Raw genomic sequence first — 17,726 nt, forward strand, 5'->3', positions numbered from 1 at the left:
AGCATGCGCAGTGCGTCCGCGCCCGGAGCGGCGGCAGTATCAGCACCGCGGACCCGGCGCGTTCTGGGCGGGGCGCACGCACCGCTCGCCCCCGCATCGCGCTGCCCGCGCCCGGCAGCCCGGCCCGCGGCAGCCCGCAGTCGCCGGGAGCGCTGCGGGAGGAGACGCTGGGAGCGCCGGGGGAGCGCGAGAATCGCACCCGCCATGCGCGCCCCGCCCGTCTGAGCCCGCCGCCCGCCGGCCGCTCACCACGCCCGGGGCGATGCGCCATGAGGCCGCCGGGCTGCAGCCCCGCCGGCCCGAAGCCCGCCCGCGCCCCGCACGTCCCGGCCCGCGCGGCCCGCCTGCTGCTCGCGCTGCTGCTGCTGCCTGCGTTCGCCGCCCCGGCCCGGCCCCGCGGTGGGTACGCCCGGCACCCTGCCTTCCCCGGGCCCCGGCCCTGCGTCCGCGCGCCCCAGCCTGCCTTCTGGGCTGGTCCCCGGGCCCGGTCCGTCTCTGTGCGCTAGCCAGAGCCGTTCCCATGCGAGGGGCCCTCGGGAAGCATTTGGGGCCCGGGTCCCTGCGCGTCCGCGCAACTTGCGGGGGAGCGCGGGCGCTGTGCCCTGCGGGAGGGAGCGGTGGCGGCGGCCGTGGTTGTCCCCTCAGATGTCCTGCCGCTGCTGGAATCGGGCGGGGGAGGCGCCGAGGACCTACTTCGTGCACGACCCTTGCTGTGGGCTCTTCCGGGGCTTGTCACGATAACTAACACCTAGTAATGTCCGATGCATGAATGACTGGAGTGACCGCAGAGCGCTGGCCTCTGCAGGAAAGTAAAAGAAATTGGAAAGTCGCCAGCGTCTGCATCCCTCCGTGGCGAAGGATATGCTCATCTCAAAGTTGAGAAGGGAACGGTCCGTTTCGTCAAAAGACTCGGCATTTTGTGCCCATGAATTCAGTGCTCAAGTCATGGGGGCGTCCTGGCTCTCGGGTGGGAGCAGGAGTCAGGAAGGTGGAGCAGGAGTCAGGAAGGTGGAGCAGCAGTCAGGAAGGTGGGGCCAGGGCCAGGATCCCGGGTTGTTTATTGAGTAACTCCTCAAGTTCATTCTGCCCTGTCCTCCTCCGTACTTGGAAGTTGAGTTTGTGGTGGACCGGGCGATGTATACGTAAAACATAAATCAAAATAACCAGTGCAGGATGGTGTAAGCCTGGTTGACTTAACAAGGCCATCTCATCGTTGAAATACCTGGCGTTCCTGTGTCTCCACTTCTTACATGCTGTATAAATAGGAAACTTTGTGTTTGCAGTCAAGTGGAAGATGTGTCTCAGTGCTTATATATTTATAGATTTGTGTGTGTGTGTGTGTATTTGTGTTTCCTGTCCCCCAGCTCCGCATTGGAATGAAACTGCAGAAAAAAAATTGGAAGTCCTGGCCGTTGGAGACGTTACATTGCAACAGAACAGCAGCAGTAACAACAGTTACAGGACTGCCGTGCAGAAGGAGATCACACTGCCTGCAAGGCTTGTGTATTACATCAACCAAGACACAGAAAGCCCTTACCACATTCTCGACACAAAGGCACGACACCAGCAAAAACATAATAAGGTAGGCAGCAGGCTGGCTATGCTGAGGGCACAGCCACAGGAGGGTTCTTTGGTCAATCTTCTGCCAGAATCTGATTTCACACACTTTGCTGCAGCATTTTACTAAGAAAGTAGCTAACGTTATGACAGGGGAGAAGCCAGAGGGGATTAACTTGGGGTCTGCAGGGTTAGATTGCTGTGTGTTTCGCTTCTCTGATTCAGCTGGGACTGGATTTTTAGATGCCTGAAGTGGTGTCCAGTACCTGTCAGGGGTGCTGGGCACCAAATAGTAGTGAATGAGTGTGTCCATGGTCCTGACGGGTCTCTGGGAGGCTTTATGTAAGGGTGCAGTGTTCCATCTTTTGGAGTAAAAGCTGCTGCCAGGTTGAACACAGAGGAGTGCTGTCAAAAGCTATTTGGCTGCAGTGTCTCTGTCAGTCTTTCCACCTAAAATTGAGTGTTTAAATGTGAACAACCCCTTTCTTCCTTTAATTGATTAGTAGAGAAAAATACTTTTTTCCATTATATTTTTGGTAGGTAACAGTTTGTCATTTAGAAAGATTATGATGAATAGAAACAAATTATTTGTATAATATGAAGACCAGTCTTGGTTGGCATAATCTGTCAGGACTGAATCTGTATTGACTGAGCAATTGCTTTACTTTCTGGTTAGTTCAAAAGGTGACACTTTTTAAAAAAGGCATTTAGTGGAAGACAAATGTGTTTAATATCCAAAGAGTTTAAGAGGTCTTTTTTCCTGCCTTCTATTCCTTATTTGAATTTATGATATTTTGGGCCCCAAGCAGATTTACAGAGTGGATCGTGAGTGCTTCTGTTCTTTATCAGGAGCAGAATATAGAATCTATATGTCAAATATTTTATTTTGACCTATGCCTATTCAGAAGAGCAAGTAACTGTCTAAATGTCTAGAATTTAAGAGAATATTTGTGGCTTATGTCATTTTTATTCGTTTTCTAAAATATAGGAAAGTGGTAACAGTATTTATGCCTATTTTACAAATGGGGAGCTAGACATTTAATGCTTTTGGCTACTGTAAAATTCAGGGGACCTGAATGTTTCAGTTTTACTATTTTTTACAAGTCAGGTCCCTGAGGAAATGCTTCCTTTGTGTGGAGTATTATTGGAGAAGGCAACATTGTTTTGCACTATTGGGAGTTGGCAGGAATCACTGTTCCTTTCTCTACCAGCCCTGTCCTATGAGCTCCTGTATAACCCTGTGAGCTGATTACTAGGTCATGCTCACCTAGTTGTCTTATTGATGGGAGGAGTGGGTGTTGTCCTGAAGGAAGAGGGACTCAAGGCCGTTTTGATAAGATGCATTGAGGCCCATTTGATAGCTTTCCTTATGAAGGAGACTTTCAGTGGTTAGGTGGTGACTTCTCAAACTCCAGTACCTTTGCAAAGGGTGCTGAGGAAAAGAAATAAAAAGTGCCTCAAAGTCTGTTTTAAAGAAGGCTTGATGGGGCACAGTGGCTCACATCTGTAATCCCAGCACTTTGGGAGGCTGAGGCGCGAGGATCACTTGAGGCCAGGAGTTTGAGACCACCCTGGGCAACATAGTGAGATCCTGTCTCTACAAAAATTAATTAAAAAAAAAAAGAATGCTCAAGCTCTCCTCAGCTGAGACTTGAAATAAATTTCAGTGGAACTTTTTTATAACTTAAGTGTTGGGGGTTATGACTTAAGATCTAACATAATTTATGTAGCTGTTTTTTTTTTTCTGGGGAGGGTGTGGTTTGATTACAATATATCTGACTTTCTGTGATAATTAGGCTTGTCAAACCTTTACACACCACTTCTAGAAGAATAGATTTCTTCTCACCAGCAGCACCCGCTTGCTCTTGGCATGGTTCTTCCTCTCCACCTCCACACGCATGGCAGTTTCTTTTCTTTCTCTTTTTTTTTTTTTTGAGTTGGAGTCTCACTCTGTTGCCCAGGCTGGAGTGCAGTGACACAATCACAGCCACCACAGCCTCGACCTCCTGGGTTCAGGTGATCCTTCTGTCTCAACCTTTCAAGTAACTGGAACTATAGGAGTGTACCACCATACCCAGCTTATTATTTATTTATTTATTTATTGTAGAGATGAGTTCTCACCAAGTAGCCCAGGCTGTCTCGAACCCCTGGGCTCAGACAATCCTTTCACCTCTGTCTCCCAAAATCCTAGGATTACAGACATGAGCCACTATTCCTGGATTGGGTTTTTTTTTATACTGCACTTTGAAAAGAATGTTGGCGCAAAAATTATATTTGAAAGCATTTTCCTCCTTTTTGTATTAGTTTATTTCACTGAACATTGGTTGCAGATTTCTTGTGTGCAGAGCAGTGTGTAAGGACTCAAAGATGAGAGATGAGGGCTACAAGGGTGGGAAGTTGCAGTCTGCCCTCTAGGAGGCAAGGAACAAGTCAGGATCTGGAAGGTGAGCCCATGCAAGCAGATGCAGCGTGTTTCTCCTTTGCCCAGCCCCTGAAAGGTCCCTTGTGTTCTTCGATGTCCCATATATGTATTTTTGAGCATCTCTTGAGCAGTTTGCACAACCGTAGGATGACTTGCCTGGCGACAGTGGTAAGAGACGCACTTGTCACTTCGGCTGCTTTACGAACCCTTCAGCAGGGATGCACAGCATTTCATCCTTTTTGTTTTTAAAGAAAGCAGTTTTGATTTTGATGTTTGTGTGTCCTATACCTTTTCCCCTTCCTGGTTGTGCAGCACTGTGGCATTTTAATGAATGCCATGGAGGTGCTGAATCACCCTGCCTGGCTCCAGATCCCGAGATGGGGCGGGAGGGAGCTCCAAATATAGGTTGCAAGGCCAAGCCCCACACTTGTGTCTGAAGAAATTCTGCAAATATTCAGTGTTGGTCAATCTTTATTCCTTTACAGCAGTGACAGTTCATGTGCTCAGTAACTCTTTCAGGACTGGGGAGTGTAAAAGCGAATTGTGCTGCATTTCTCTGTGCATCCGGATGTTTCTGAAAACCTTAATGTTCCTTTGTCAGAGAATGTTCAGGAATCATTTTTATTTCCAGATAGAGTGGTATATACTGAGTTGTCCAAACTGTGCCATTTTTGAGAGTAAAAACGGACACTCTCAGTAATTATGCCAGCATAATAATCATGAGCCAAGAGTGTCCAGTGCAGACAGGGAGTTTGACACCTTGAGTCTCAACGTAGTGTTCCTTTATTTTTGGTGCATACCCAAATTTGGGTTTCTTTATAGACAGTTTTATTTTCTGATCATTCATTATAAATTTTTTCTTACTAGCCAAGAAGTCAGTTGCTCTCATGTAGCAAGCAGTGTTAGGGTCTGACACGGAAACATTTAATTTTGTTTTGTGTGGTATTGTGAGATATATATTTGATTTTCATCCTGTTTCCTGGTTACAGCATTAGAGTGAAAAGAGTGTCTTTTGTGTGCTGATGAAATGGCTGTGGGCTGGGAGCCTCTAACAGCTTCAGGATAGGGACTAGTCACCAGAAAGACCTAGGCATTATCTGAGGGTTGGAACTCTAAGCCCCACCTCCAAGGAGAGGGACTGAAAATTGAGTTGATGAACAATCACAAGTGATTGATCAGTTATGCCTACATTACGAAGCTTCCATGAAACCCCCAGAGGACTGGGTGCTGGAAGCCGGATAGCTGAACGTGGTTTCTGGAGGAGACTCCTGGGAGGGCCTGGAACTCTGTGCCTCGCTGTGTGGCTCTTCCGTCCAGCTGCTTTTCTGTGTCCTCTGTAAGATCCTTTACAGTATAGATAAGCATGAGCCAAGTGTTTTCCTGAGTTCTGTGAACTGCTCTGGCAAGTTAATCGGAGGGGGTGGTGGGAACCCTGAGGTATGGTTGAAGCCTGGGTTTGTGTTATGCTGGCTACTAAAGGGATGTCAGGAGGCTTGTGGGACTGCACCTCCAGGCCACGAGGTTTGAGCTAATAGTGTCAGGATTAGTTGAAGTTGAAGATGCCAGGTGGTATCCAGTGAAGTCTGCAGAATTGCTTGGTGTAGAGAAAAGCCCCCTGCATGAGTGTCAGGGTGTTGTATGAGCATAGATAAGGAAAAACACTGATTTTCTTGATCCATTTCACTTTGTTATTAAGACTTCTCTTTTTCACTTATAGACTTTTACGAGCATGAATGGAACGCAATAGTTACTAAACACAAGCACTTTATTAACCCTCAATGCAACATATTAATAAAATGGACCATACATTAAAAAGCAGGAAAAACACTTTAGATTCATTCATTTGTTTGAGACAATCCTGTTAGTGAAACTTTCCTTTAGTAAAAAATCACTTGTCCCGTGGCCAGGTGCAGTGGATCATGCCTGTAATCCCAACACTTACGGAGGCTGAAGTGGGAAGATCACTTAGGCCCAGGAGTTCAAGACCAGCCTGTGTAACTAGTAAGACCTGGTCTTTACAAAAAAAATAAAAAGAAAATAAGTAAGATGTTATTTTTCCTGCATCCTGTTCCCTTAGGATCCTTTTCTCCTCCAGTTGGAAGGGGTTGAGGTGCTGCACTGTGCATAGCAGAGGGCCTTGGGAAAGCAGACTTGGGCTGATCTGTGTGTGGTTCTGCTGTATTGCCTTCCCTACTCTCCCTCAGGGTAAAGAGAGAGAAATGTAAGGGAATTGAGGTCTTGGTGATTATTTTTATTTGCTTCTCTATTTGAGGACAAGACCGGCTCCACCATGTTTCTTGACTTTCCAGAGCCAGGTGCCCCGTGGTTCTTGGCATGGGACGACAGAAAGAGGAGTGTGGCACAAGGTCCCACGTGTCTCTCCCACAAGGTGTTGTCACACCTTTTTGGAATTCTGGGACATATATTTTTATGATCATTATCAGGAATTAATTTTAAAAAATCAATAGAAAGTTTTATTCTATGGAACATAGGGAAAAAATCTCCTTCTAGAAGTTTCTTTAGGAAGTTGAGGTTTTAGCTAAAGAAATTTTTATAAAATCTAATGACTTCTACTGTGAAAGACCCTACTTTTTCCTGACTTGAACAGGGGAATTTGACACGTCTCAATTGTCACAGAGCCCTTTCTCAGAATTGGTTTGAGTGGCAACTTTTAGGTTACATGAGATTACTGGCATTTTTACTGTCCTCACCAGCTTGCCCATGTTTCCTGGGTCTTCCTGAGCAGTCATTACGAGGTTGCAGTGAGGTAGTTCACGTGTACTGCCTGGCCTTCAGTTAGTATCTGTTGAGTGGATGGTGGAGTGGATGGTGGAATGGATGGTGGAGTGGTCCCATGAGATTTCATGACATAATCCAACTGAAGTTCAGAAAGAGTCTTGAGATGCCAGCAGGTGCTTTTAGCCCCATGCCAGATCAGTAGGAGGGGATTGTGGCCTTGTGTTTTCTGTACTGTGTGCTCACACCACCTACTTAGCAGCCTAGAGCTGTGGAAGCACCTGCACGAGCAGTTCATGGGTGAGCCTGCCGCTGCTGCCCACTGTTCATGAGGTGCTGGAGCCCACTGTGGCAGCCTCTTGTCATGGTTGTGAGTCAGCTGCTTGGTGTTGGAGCGGGATGTGCCCTTCTATCACAGAACTCCTGTGAGGCAGTTGATGCCTGGTAGGTGTTCATATCTGTCCGGTTTAGCACACATGGACTGAATGCCTCTTTGGAGGAGAAGAGGAGTCACCCCTGCCCTGCCTGTGTCCCTGGCAGGCATCGGGACAGGGCCATCGCCATGTCCTGCTGAGTATGGCTCAGCTGCTGCCATGTCCCACTGAGTGTAGCTCAGCCAGGTGGCTCCAAGGAGGAGCAGCAGGCTGGAGGAGCCCAGGTCAAGAAACAGGGAGTTGAGCTGGCCCTGCAGAGCAGCCAGTGAAGCATCTGTGTTTCACATGGGGGCAGGACTGTGAGGCCTTTGCAGAACCTGTACTGGGGAGGGCATGCATGCTAGGTGGAGAGGGCTTGTGTGGGGTCATGTCTGAGGAGCACGGTGCCCTGCCGTGCTCCTCAGAGATGACCCTATACAAGGCCTGGCCTGACAACTGCAGTGGCCATTGGGGTGGCACAGAAGGGGAAGCCCAGGGGTGCGAAACCGTGAAGCATTGGCATTAGGGTCACATTGTCATTAAAATAGAATATCTGACATGATCCCCTAGGCACCCATAGTTGAGGTGTTTCCAGATGGAACCACCTGGGTTCATGGTTCACGTCTCCAAGTAGGACAAGCAGTGAGTAAGTGGCCACAGAGCAGGGATTCGAACTCAGTCTTTCCTTTGCAGAACTTGTGCTAGAAAGGACATGTGTGCTGGGTGGAGAGGGCTTTGGGTGTAACTCTCCCTGGTTCCATCAGCTGGTAATCCTGCATGGTTGAGAGGTGAGCATGTGCCAGGCTTGATGGAGTGCCATCCATGCGGCCCCTGGTGCACTGGCTTTCTCAGAGAGGACAGGCCATGCGTGTGTTGGTGGCAGCAGAAGGTGGTAGCAGGGACTTGAAGAAGCCAGGACAGTGCAGTGTGGAGGCAATGACTTCTCCCCAGGATCCGAGGGCCAGCACAGCTAGGTAGGTGTAGTTCACCCCCCTGCCACATGCTGCTGGCTTCTTGTTGTCTGACTGTCAGCCTTCTGTCACTTGCCTGGCCATCTGTGCACCTGAGGTGGGCCCCTCACCTTGACACTTCTCTCATGTGACATATGGAGTGTTCCTGGTTGTGTTGTTCTGGCCTGGGCTGCCGTGCTCCCCAGCCATGACCCTGAGCCCACTCCTCAAGGCTAGCTTGCTGTGCTCCCTGGCCATGACCCTGAGCCCGCTCCCAAGGCTGGCCTGCCATGATCCACAGCCATGACCCTGAGCCTGCTCCCCAAGGCTGGCCTGCCTGCTCCCAACTGTGACCCCGAGCCTGCTCCTCAAGGCTGACCTGCCATGCTCCCCGGCTATGACCCTGAGCCTACTCTCCAAGGTTGGTCTGCCATTCTCTCCAGTTACAACCCCAAGCCTGCTCCCCTAGACTGGCCTGCTGTGCTCCCCAGCCATGACTCTGAGTCTGCTTCCCAACGCTAGCCTGCCATGCTCCCCAACCATGACCCAAGCTTGCTCCCCAGGGCTTGCCTCCCATGCTCCCCAGCTGTGACCCCAAACTTGCTCCCCAAGGCTGGCTTGCCGTGATCCCCAGCCATGACCCCGAGCCTGCTCCCTGAGGCTGGCCTGCTGTGCTTCTCAGACTTGACCCGGAGTTTGCTTCCCAAGGCTGGCTTGCTGTGCTCCTCAGCCATGAGCCCAAGCCTGCTCCCCAAGGCTGGCCTGCTGTGCTCCCCAGACATGATCCCGAGCCTGTTCCCTGAGTCTGGCCTGTTGTGCTACCTGGTTATAACCTAGCCTGCTCCTTAAGGCTGGCCTGCTGTGCTCCCTGGCAACAACCCCGAGCTTACTTCCCAAACCTGGCTTGCCATGCTCCCTGGCTATGACCCTGATTCGCTCCCTGAGGCTGGCCTTCTGTGCTCCCCAGCCATGACCCTGAACCTGCTCCCTAAGGCTGGCCTGCTGTGCTTCCCAGCTGTGATCCCAAGCCTACTCCCCAAGACTGGTCTGCCTTGCTCCTTGGCTGTGACCCAGAGCCTGCTCCCTAAGGGTGGCCTGCTGTGCTCCCTGGCCATGACCCCGAGCCTGGTCCCTAAGGTTGGTCTGCCATGTGCCCTGGCTGGGACCCCAAGCCTGCTCCCCGAGGCTGGCCTGCTGTGTTTCCCGGCTGTGACCCCGAGGTTGGTCTACCATGTTCCCTGGCTATGACCCTGAGCCTGCTCCCGAAGCTGGTCTGCCATGCTCCCTGGCCATGATCCCAAGTCTGGCCTGCCATACTCCCCAGCTGTGACCCTGAGCCCACTTTCTGAGGCGCGCCAGCAGGCCAAGTTATGCTTTTTGCTTCCCTGCAAACTTGACTCACTCCTGCCATTGCATAGCCTCCCATTGTCATCCTGTCTTCACTTGTTCTTGGGCCTTGTTGAAAGCACGGGCCACTGTCTTTCTCTTTACAATCAAGAAGTAACCCCCAAGCAGTTGCTGGGCATCGCCAGGGCTGGAGGTAGCACCCAAGTCAGCAAGAGAGCATTGTCCTCTGCCGTCCTGTGTCTTCCTGAGGCATGCCTCAGTTTCCCCAGCCATCTAAGAGGGAACCTCTGGAGTCGTATTTGACTCTTCCACTCCTCCATCTCCTGCTGATTGAGTCTTGCTGCCTCCCACGGCTCCTTGCCTTGCCCCCCACCTCCCACATGGGGTCTTGTTGGCGCCCCTGGCCTCTTGCTATGGGTCTGCCAGTCTCTCTACTGATGGATTTGTCTTCTGGACACTTGCCTCATCACGTGACCCCTGTTATTCACACCAGTAGGCCCCGTATCAGCAGGCACCTTCTCCCATGGAATGATGAAAGTGTATGGTTCTCTCGAGGACACCTGCAGCTTTCTGTCCTATCCTGTGTAGGTGCTAGATCTTTCTCCCCCAGCAGTTTTCCAGGCCTGTTCACCAAGGTGATCCCCATCAGGGGAGGGTTTGTCTGGGTGATTCCACTCATACCTGCCCAGACTTGGGGCCAGTTGTGGGAAGCCCTTGTGACTAGGGCAGGAGCGTGAGCTGCCAGTCGTGGCCTGAATTCTGTCGGGTTCCTGCCTCAGAAGGCCCGTGTCTCTGCCTTCAAGGGCTGAGTAGTCAAGTGCTCCTAGAGGATTAGTTTCTGAGTGGAAGTATTCTATTCCTTCCAAGAATGTTCATAATTGTAAGGCTTTATTCATAGAGTTTTCAGTTCACGGTTGATGTGGTTGCCCTTCAACCTCATGAAGGACTCATGCAGTCATTTAATTCATTCATTCATTCAAAGTCCATTGAGTGTCTGAATTCCACAGTTTCACAAGGGAGTTTTTATGTTTAGAATTTATATAAATCATTACAATTTGTGTCAACTTTAATGCTAGGAATTCCATGATGAAAAAGTTAGGTCCAGTTATTTTTATTTGGAATAACAAGCAAGAAGTTAAAAACAATCTTATTCATTCACAGCCAACTTAGATATGATCTGTGCTTTCTGTAAAGTAGCATTTGAGGTGTGCTGTCCATCATGGGACACCAGATCTTGGACCAATAGAACCTGTGGATTAGTGCAACGCCTCAAGTAGGGTGCTGTTATGCAGGTATCTTCTTAGCTAGAGGACAGCCAGAGGCTGACTGCCTCATCTGGAATGTTACATGTTGATGAATTTGGGTTCTGCTTTCAGTTCTCTTGTGAAGGTGCTTATTTGTAAACAAGATCTGCCTTAACGCCCAGTGTTCCCTATGCCTTCTATTTAGAAAGGAAAAGGAAAAGTTTCCTCGACTGATAGATGCTGTTACAGAGTTATTCAGTTCAAACACCCTGATGAGCAGATGTGTGAGTAGGAGCCTATGGTCGGCTCTGCTGCTCCTGAGCTTGGGTCTGTAGTGATGTGGTTGCGGACACTTGCCTTGGCCTGTCTGCATGGTGTGTCCACTTGGGCTACCCTCCTCCTCGTCACTCATTGGTGGGTGCTGGGGACAAGGTGGTTATGTGCTCCTGGACCACCCTCTTGTGCCCTCTTTGGGGTTATAGATGAAATGTAGCTGTCAAGTCAAAGCACAGCAGGAGACTCATCATAAAGAACCAGAACTGACCTTTGAGTACCTGCTGAACCCCAATTTCTGTACCAGAGCTCCCTTCCCTTCACGTGGGCACTCAGAAATTTGCTTTGTTGAGTTGTTGCCTGGGTTGTAACGGGGTGTTCTGTGCTGTCTCCAGCTGCACACAGGCCTGTTTGTGTCATGATCATCACAGGACTGCAGGTGGACTCTGCTCACATGGCACGCCAGGCAATGCTTGGGTGACCCTTCCCTGTGTTTATCTGGATGAATAGAACGTGTGAGGTCACCTGTGACCAACTCTCCAACGTGCTGTGATGGCAGGTGTAATGCACAGCTTTGCGTGTGGCCTGAGCGGTTTGTTGAGGCCTTTTCCATCTGTGACCTCACATGGCACTCATAGTGACTGCAGGGTTGGATGTTATTTCTATGTTCTGGATGAGGCAACTCCTCCAGGGGGTGAGGGAGAAGCCCACAGGGGGCAGGCTTGTGTCCAGGTCTTAGGAGTGATGGAGTGACCATACCGACCAGGGCCTTGGTCCCTTCTTTTAGCACACATCTGGGGGTTGAACAGGGAAGTTTCTGTCCTTTTGGATACCTTTCCTTTTGGTAAGGCCCATAAGCTCATCACACCTGCACTAAGTACGCATGTGTATACCTCCTCAGCCTTCCTCTGCAGGTGGCTGCTTTTCTTGTCTTTTTTTTCCCCCTCTAAATGAGTTCTCTAGATAAATAATCTTGTTTAAACTGCTGGCATTTAAAAAATATTTTGTCTGTCTGCCTATCTTTCCTTACTTGTCTTTTTTAACTTTCTTTTTCCTCTAGCAGATTCACCTTCTTCTTTGTATACTGAGCAAAGATGATTATGTTTGATGTTTCCAAATTATTTGTTGAACATTTGAACCTTCTGTAAGGTAGCATTTGAGGTGTGCCTCAATTCTAGAAATGGCCTTTCTTTCCTTTTTTTTGGAAAAATATTCTCTAGGAGGACGAAGCTTGAAGAAGTAGATCTTCAAAACAAACTGGATTTAATAAGAACTGGTTAATATGCCGTTTATCTTTTGCATTTAAAAGAAATGATATGCACTCAATTTAAACTTTTTATCAGCACTTTACTTTTTGTAACATGCAGTATAACCAGTGTTTCTATACTGACATGATATTTCAGTGCAAAGCAAGGAAATTGCTGTTTTAATGATCCAGTATATTTATTTCTGGGATAAATATGATTTGAGTTAAGCTGTTTGGAATGTCAGAATTCCCCTTTGACTTCTCTTTCTTCAGGGGGAAGAGTGGTTGGGGCCCAGGGGTTGGGTCTGCTGTCACCAGCTGTTTGGACGACGGCATTACTGAGCTTTTCTGAGCCCTAGCCCCCTTTGGATCACATAGACATGCAATCCTGCCATCTCAGAAGCTGTGCCTGGCCTAGGTGGGACCCCCATGGGAAGTGAGTTTGCATGGTGCCTAGCACAGAGGAGTGACCTGGGAAATGTTACCAGCTCCTTATTGATCAAAGCCCTAGGGAGGCCAGGCATGAATTGCTCTTTTATGAGTCAAGGATTTCTTTTATAAAAAAGGAAGATGGGTTTAAGGGTAACTGTGAGAATGTCATGGGAAGAGGTGGTTCTTGGGGTGCTCCTGATTGTATGGCTGCACAAGAGCCTGACCATTCCACCTCAGAGGGAGTGGACACTCAAGAAGGAGAGACTGTTTTAGGATACGCGAGCATCTCAGGTTGCAGGTCCTGCCCCAGCTGAGGTGGGAGGATGCAGGCAGGGCTCTTAGACTCCGGGCAGTTGAGGTGTTCCCTCAGCCTCTGCCAGTGATCAGGGCATTGCAGAGTAGGTGGAAATCAGGCGTGTTTGGAGTTGGAAGGTGAGCTGTTTTCTTCTTGGAGCTGCCTGCCAGGGAGGGTGTGGCGTGGACCCAAATATTTGTACCATTAAATAGCACACATTTAGATGACAACTTCTCCAAGAAATACCTTAATTAGACATCCACCCACCTTTCCTCCCCTTCCTCCAACTCCCTAAACAAAACCAAACACAAGAAATACTTTCATCTACCTTTGATAATTTGCTGGCTTTGGAATAAAATATTGCAATGATAAAAGCGTGACATGTAGAATAGTATATAGACCTCCTACCCAGAAAGAGTTAACAGGGTAAAAATATCAGATATCTCATGCTGCTTTTATTTGAACGCTGGGATATAATTGAACATACTGTGACCAGGAGGTAAAATCTTGAGCTTTGCAACTTAACTGTCTTAACCAAGAAGATTCTCCTCCTTTTATAGATTATGGCTAAGAACAGTCAACTCATTACCTTGTTAATTACTGTGGGCCACCCTGTGGAGCACATTTATCTCTGCAGAATGCTCAGACAACAGTTAGAAGCATTTGTCACTGTCGGGCTGTGTGAACATGGTGACTTGTTCCCTTCAGAGCCTGTGTGATATTGGGATGATGTCGTCTTGTTATTTTTGGCTTTTGCAGTGGTTTGTAAAACAGGTTTTGGAAATGGTTCATTTTTATTCTTTCCCTTTCTAATGAACTACACTTTCTTATTTTTATTTATTCTTTTATTTGTGGCATTAATCCTTTTATGACCTACTGATGCATTTTAGGATTATTACCCAGATAGTATACTTATGAACTATCCTGTCTGCTGTCAGGTCTTAAATTTGTTTTTCCTATTTTAGTTTTCTGGAGTTCTTGGACTTCTGCTATGTTTTCATGTCCTTATGTGTTAATTTTGTTTATGAACTTGTTTGGCTTATTTGTATGAAACATTTATTTGTGGGATAGCTGTTTGAGCATCTTTTTTCTTTCATAAAGAGTGTAATACAACTGTTTATCTTGCATCTCCACCTGGATGTCTGATAGCAGCTCAGGCTTAATGTGTTCAAAGCAGAGCCCTTGATTCTAGCATGTCCTGCCTAGCCTGTCCCTGCCTTTCTGTCCCCATCTGAGTAAATGGGATACCATCTTCCAGGTGCTCAGGCTGAAAACCTTGCCCTTTTTTTCCTCTTGTGCACCTGTCAAGCTAATAAATCTTGCTGTTCTATCTTTGGAAGCCATCTAGAGTCCGGCCACTCTCCATGACCGCCAGCCGGGTGCATCCTCCAGAGTGGGCCCCTCCCCTAGAACTTGGCTCCACTGTGTTTTGTACATGTCAGACAGAGTGTGGCCCTTTACATTCTGACTGGATTGTGTCCCTCAGCTCCACCTCTGGGAGTGTCCTATCTACTCGGTGACTTTTTTCCCCTACAATCGTAATGTGGTCACTGGAGGAAATCAAGCTATTGGTGGTGGTTATAGTTGAGTAGCAAGAAAAGCTCTTTATGTTTGAGGGTTTACACACATACCTTAGAGAGACTCACACAGTTTAAAAAGCCAGGCTTGTTTTAAATTTTTTGAGGAATCACTACACTACTTTCTGGAGCTGTCATACCATTTTATAAACCACCAACAGTACACAAGTGTTCCAATTCTCCACAACCTTGGCAGCACTTGTTATTTTCTTTTAAAAAATTTTTTAATATTAGTCATCCTAATAAGCATGTTGTATCTTATGGTTTGGTTTGCAATTCCCTAATGATTAGTGGTGTTGAACATCTTTGTATGTGCTTATCAGTCATTTGTATATATTCTTTGGAGAAATATCTGTTGAATTCTTTGCTTATTTTATGATCTGGTTGTTTGTTTTTTTGTTGTTGTTGACTTGTAAGAGTTCTTTTTTATATATTCTGGATATCAATTCTTTGTCAGTTATATGATTAGCAAATGTTTTATCTCATTCTGTGGGCTGACTTTTCATCCGGTTGATAGTGTCCTTTGATGCACAAACATTTTAAATTTTGGTGCAGTCCAATTTATCTGTCTTTTTATTTTGTTGCCTGTACTTTTGGTGTGATATTCAAGAAATCATTGCCAAATCCTATGTTATGAAGCCTTTGTCCTGTGTTTTCTTCAAAGAGTTTTGTCTTTTTAGCTATAATAATGTTTAGACGTTTGATCCATTCTGAATTAGGTAAGGGTCCCACCTTATTTGTGTGTGTGTGTGTATGTGTGTGTGTGTAAATTCAGTTTTCCCAACATCATTTGTTGAAAAGACTGTCCTTTTCCCTTTGAATTGTCTTGGCACCATTGTTGAAGATCATGTGATCATATATTGAGGATTTACTTTTGGGTTCTTTATTCTATTCCATCAGTCTTTATGTCTGTGTTAGCATTATACTATTTTGATGATTGTAGCTTGGTTGTACGTTTTGAAATCAGGAAGTGTTAGACATCCAATTTTGTTTTTCTTTTTCAAGATTGGTTTCTTTGTTTAGGGTCCCTTGATATTGCATATGAATTTTAGGATGGGTTTTTCTATTTCCTCAAACAATATTGCTGAGATTTTGATAGGATGACACTGAATCTGTAGATTACTTTAGTTGGTATTCGCATTTTAACCATGCCAATTGTTAAGTCTTCTAATCCCTGAACATGTGATGTCTTTTCATGTATTTGTGTCTTCATTAATTTCTTTTAGCAACATTTTGTAGTTATCAATACACCAGTCTTTTGCTTCCTTGGCTAAGTTTATTTCTTATATTTTATTCTTTCTGATGCTATTGTAAATGGAATTTAAAAAAAATTTCCTTTTCAGGTGGTTCATTGTTAGTACATAGAAATAAAATGGTTTTTTGAGTGTTGCTTTTGTATCTTGCAACTTTGCTGAATTTATTTATGGGTTCTAACAACTTTTTAAATAGAATTTTTAGAGTTTTCTATGTATAAGATTATGTCATCTGTGAACAATGATAATTTTATGCCTTCCTTTTAAATTCGGTTGCCTTTTATTTCTTTTTCTTGCCTCGTTGCTCTGGCTAAGACTTCCACTGCATGTTTAGTAGAAGTGGCAAAGACAGATATCCTTGCCTCTCCCTGATCTTAGAGGAAAAGCTTTTCGTCTTTCACCATTGGGTGTGTTGGTTGGGGCTTTTTGATATATGGCTTTTATTATGTTGGAGTAACTTCCCTCCATTATTTTTGCATGTTATATCTCACAAGTTCCTGTAAATGGACACTGGACTACAGGTAGAATAATTAACTAGCAGTGTATTAGATGGTTCATTGTAGGCTAATCACTTACATCTCTACATTTAAGTTTCCTCATTGTAAAGATACTGTGATTGAGCTGGATTCGGGAATCTCAAACTTTAGTGTACTTTGGAACCACCTGGGGAAGTGGTTGAAGAGATTTTGGCTGGGCTTGGTGGCTCAGCCTGTAACCCCTGCCTTTGGGAGGCTGAGGTGAGTGGATTGCCTGAGCCCACGGGTTCGAGACCCGCCTTGGCAACTTGGCGAGACCTCATCTCTACAATAAATCAAAAATTAGCCGGGTGTGGTAGCGCGCACCCGTAGTTCCAGCTACTTGGAAGGCTGAGGCGAAAGGATTGCTGGAGCCCAGCAGGTCAAGGCTGCGGTGGCCGGGAGTATACCACTCTACTCCAATCTGGATGACAGAGTGAGACTCCAACTCAAAAAAAAAAAAAAAAAAGAGAGATTTTGAGTTTTGGGTCTGAAGTGGTCCCATGCTCTGCATTTTTATGATTTTATGATGTGGGTGTATTTGTTCTCTAGAATCCTTTCGGACTCTAAAACGTTGTGAAATACCCTCCCATAGGAGGTGGTTGGGTGTCACTGGAGGAACTGAGCCATAGGAATGGGTCGTCGTGTTGGGATTGTTGGCTGTGCCCATTATGGCTATATTTGTGGAGCACTGCCTCCCATTTTGGGAAGAGTCAGAATGATGATGTGTGGGTATTTGTCACCTGACAATGAAAAGAGCAGCTGGCTTCAGGAGTGGCTGGCATGCAGTGATTCAGGGAGAAAAGGGCTTTTTAAAAATGGAAGAAGAGGAGGGGTCCAGAGACAGTGTTCAGCAGAGGCTGCTGACGGGATCATATCGCTCCCAGTTGACCTGTAAGACATCCTTGGCAAGACTGTTTCTGGTGTAGGAATTCCAGGGGGCAGAGTTGGGAAGCCATGGTGAAGGTATGCTGTACTAGGTGGGAAACTGAAGCCAATTTGCACAAACATGTGCACATACCCTGCGAGATCAGTGCTTGGATATTGATAAGTGGCTACTCTGATGTATTTACTTACATAGTCTAAGAAATTAGAGTTCATAAGGATGGAAAATTAAAAGTAAAAGCTTCTCTCCCAGCATGCCCCAAAGGCCATTAAACTTCTGTTTTTAGTCCTTATAACATTAAATAATTTATCTCTCTGCCCTATTTCTAGATCCATCAACCTAAGATAGCCTCTTTTGTCTGTCTGCCTGGAAAGGTAAATGGTATGTCACACTGTCATGCGCTCCCTCCTCTCCCTGACCTTCTGTTTTTTATTTCTTCCATGTTTGCAGTTTTCTGTGGTTTTAGCAGTCATTTTACCATTAAAATGGACGTGGAGGGGCAGGATGCAGGTTAGAATTCTGAGTTGACTTGCTGTCTTCTGCCTTTGGGAGGAAGGGGAGCTTGGAACCTTGGGATGAA

General features: G+C 46.7%; 1 protein-coding gene across 1 annotated transcript in view; it reads left to right on the forward strand.

Moving 5' to 3' along the window:
• Window positions 1-269: 269 nt before the first annotated feature.
• LOC103252189 (disintegrin and metalloproteinase domain-containing protein 23-like) overlaps window positions 270-17,726 on the forward strand; it is a 37,139-nt gene continuing 19,682 nt past the window's right edge. Inside the window, exons 1-2 of the mRNA XM_008050810.2 lie at window positions 270-399; window positions 1,365-1,582. Coding sequence (XP_008049001.2) covers window positions 270-399; window positions 1,365-1,582 — 348 coding nt within the window. The remainder of the gene's footprint in view (window positions 400-1,364; window positions 1,583-17,726) is intronic.

Source organism: Carlito syrichta, unplaced genomic scaffold, assembly GCF_000164805.1.
Source record: "Carlito syrichta isolate Samal-C Ts95f unplaced genomic scaffold, Tarsius_syrichta-2.0.1 Scaffold153714, whole genome shotgun sequence".
Taxonomy (NCBI): Eukaryota; Metazoa; Chordata; class Mammalia; order Primates; family Tarsiidae; genus Carlito; species Carlito syrichta.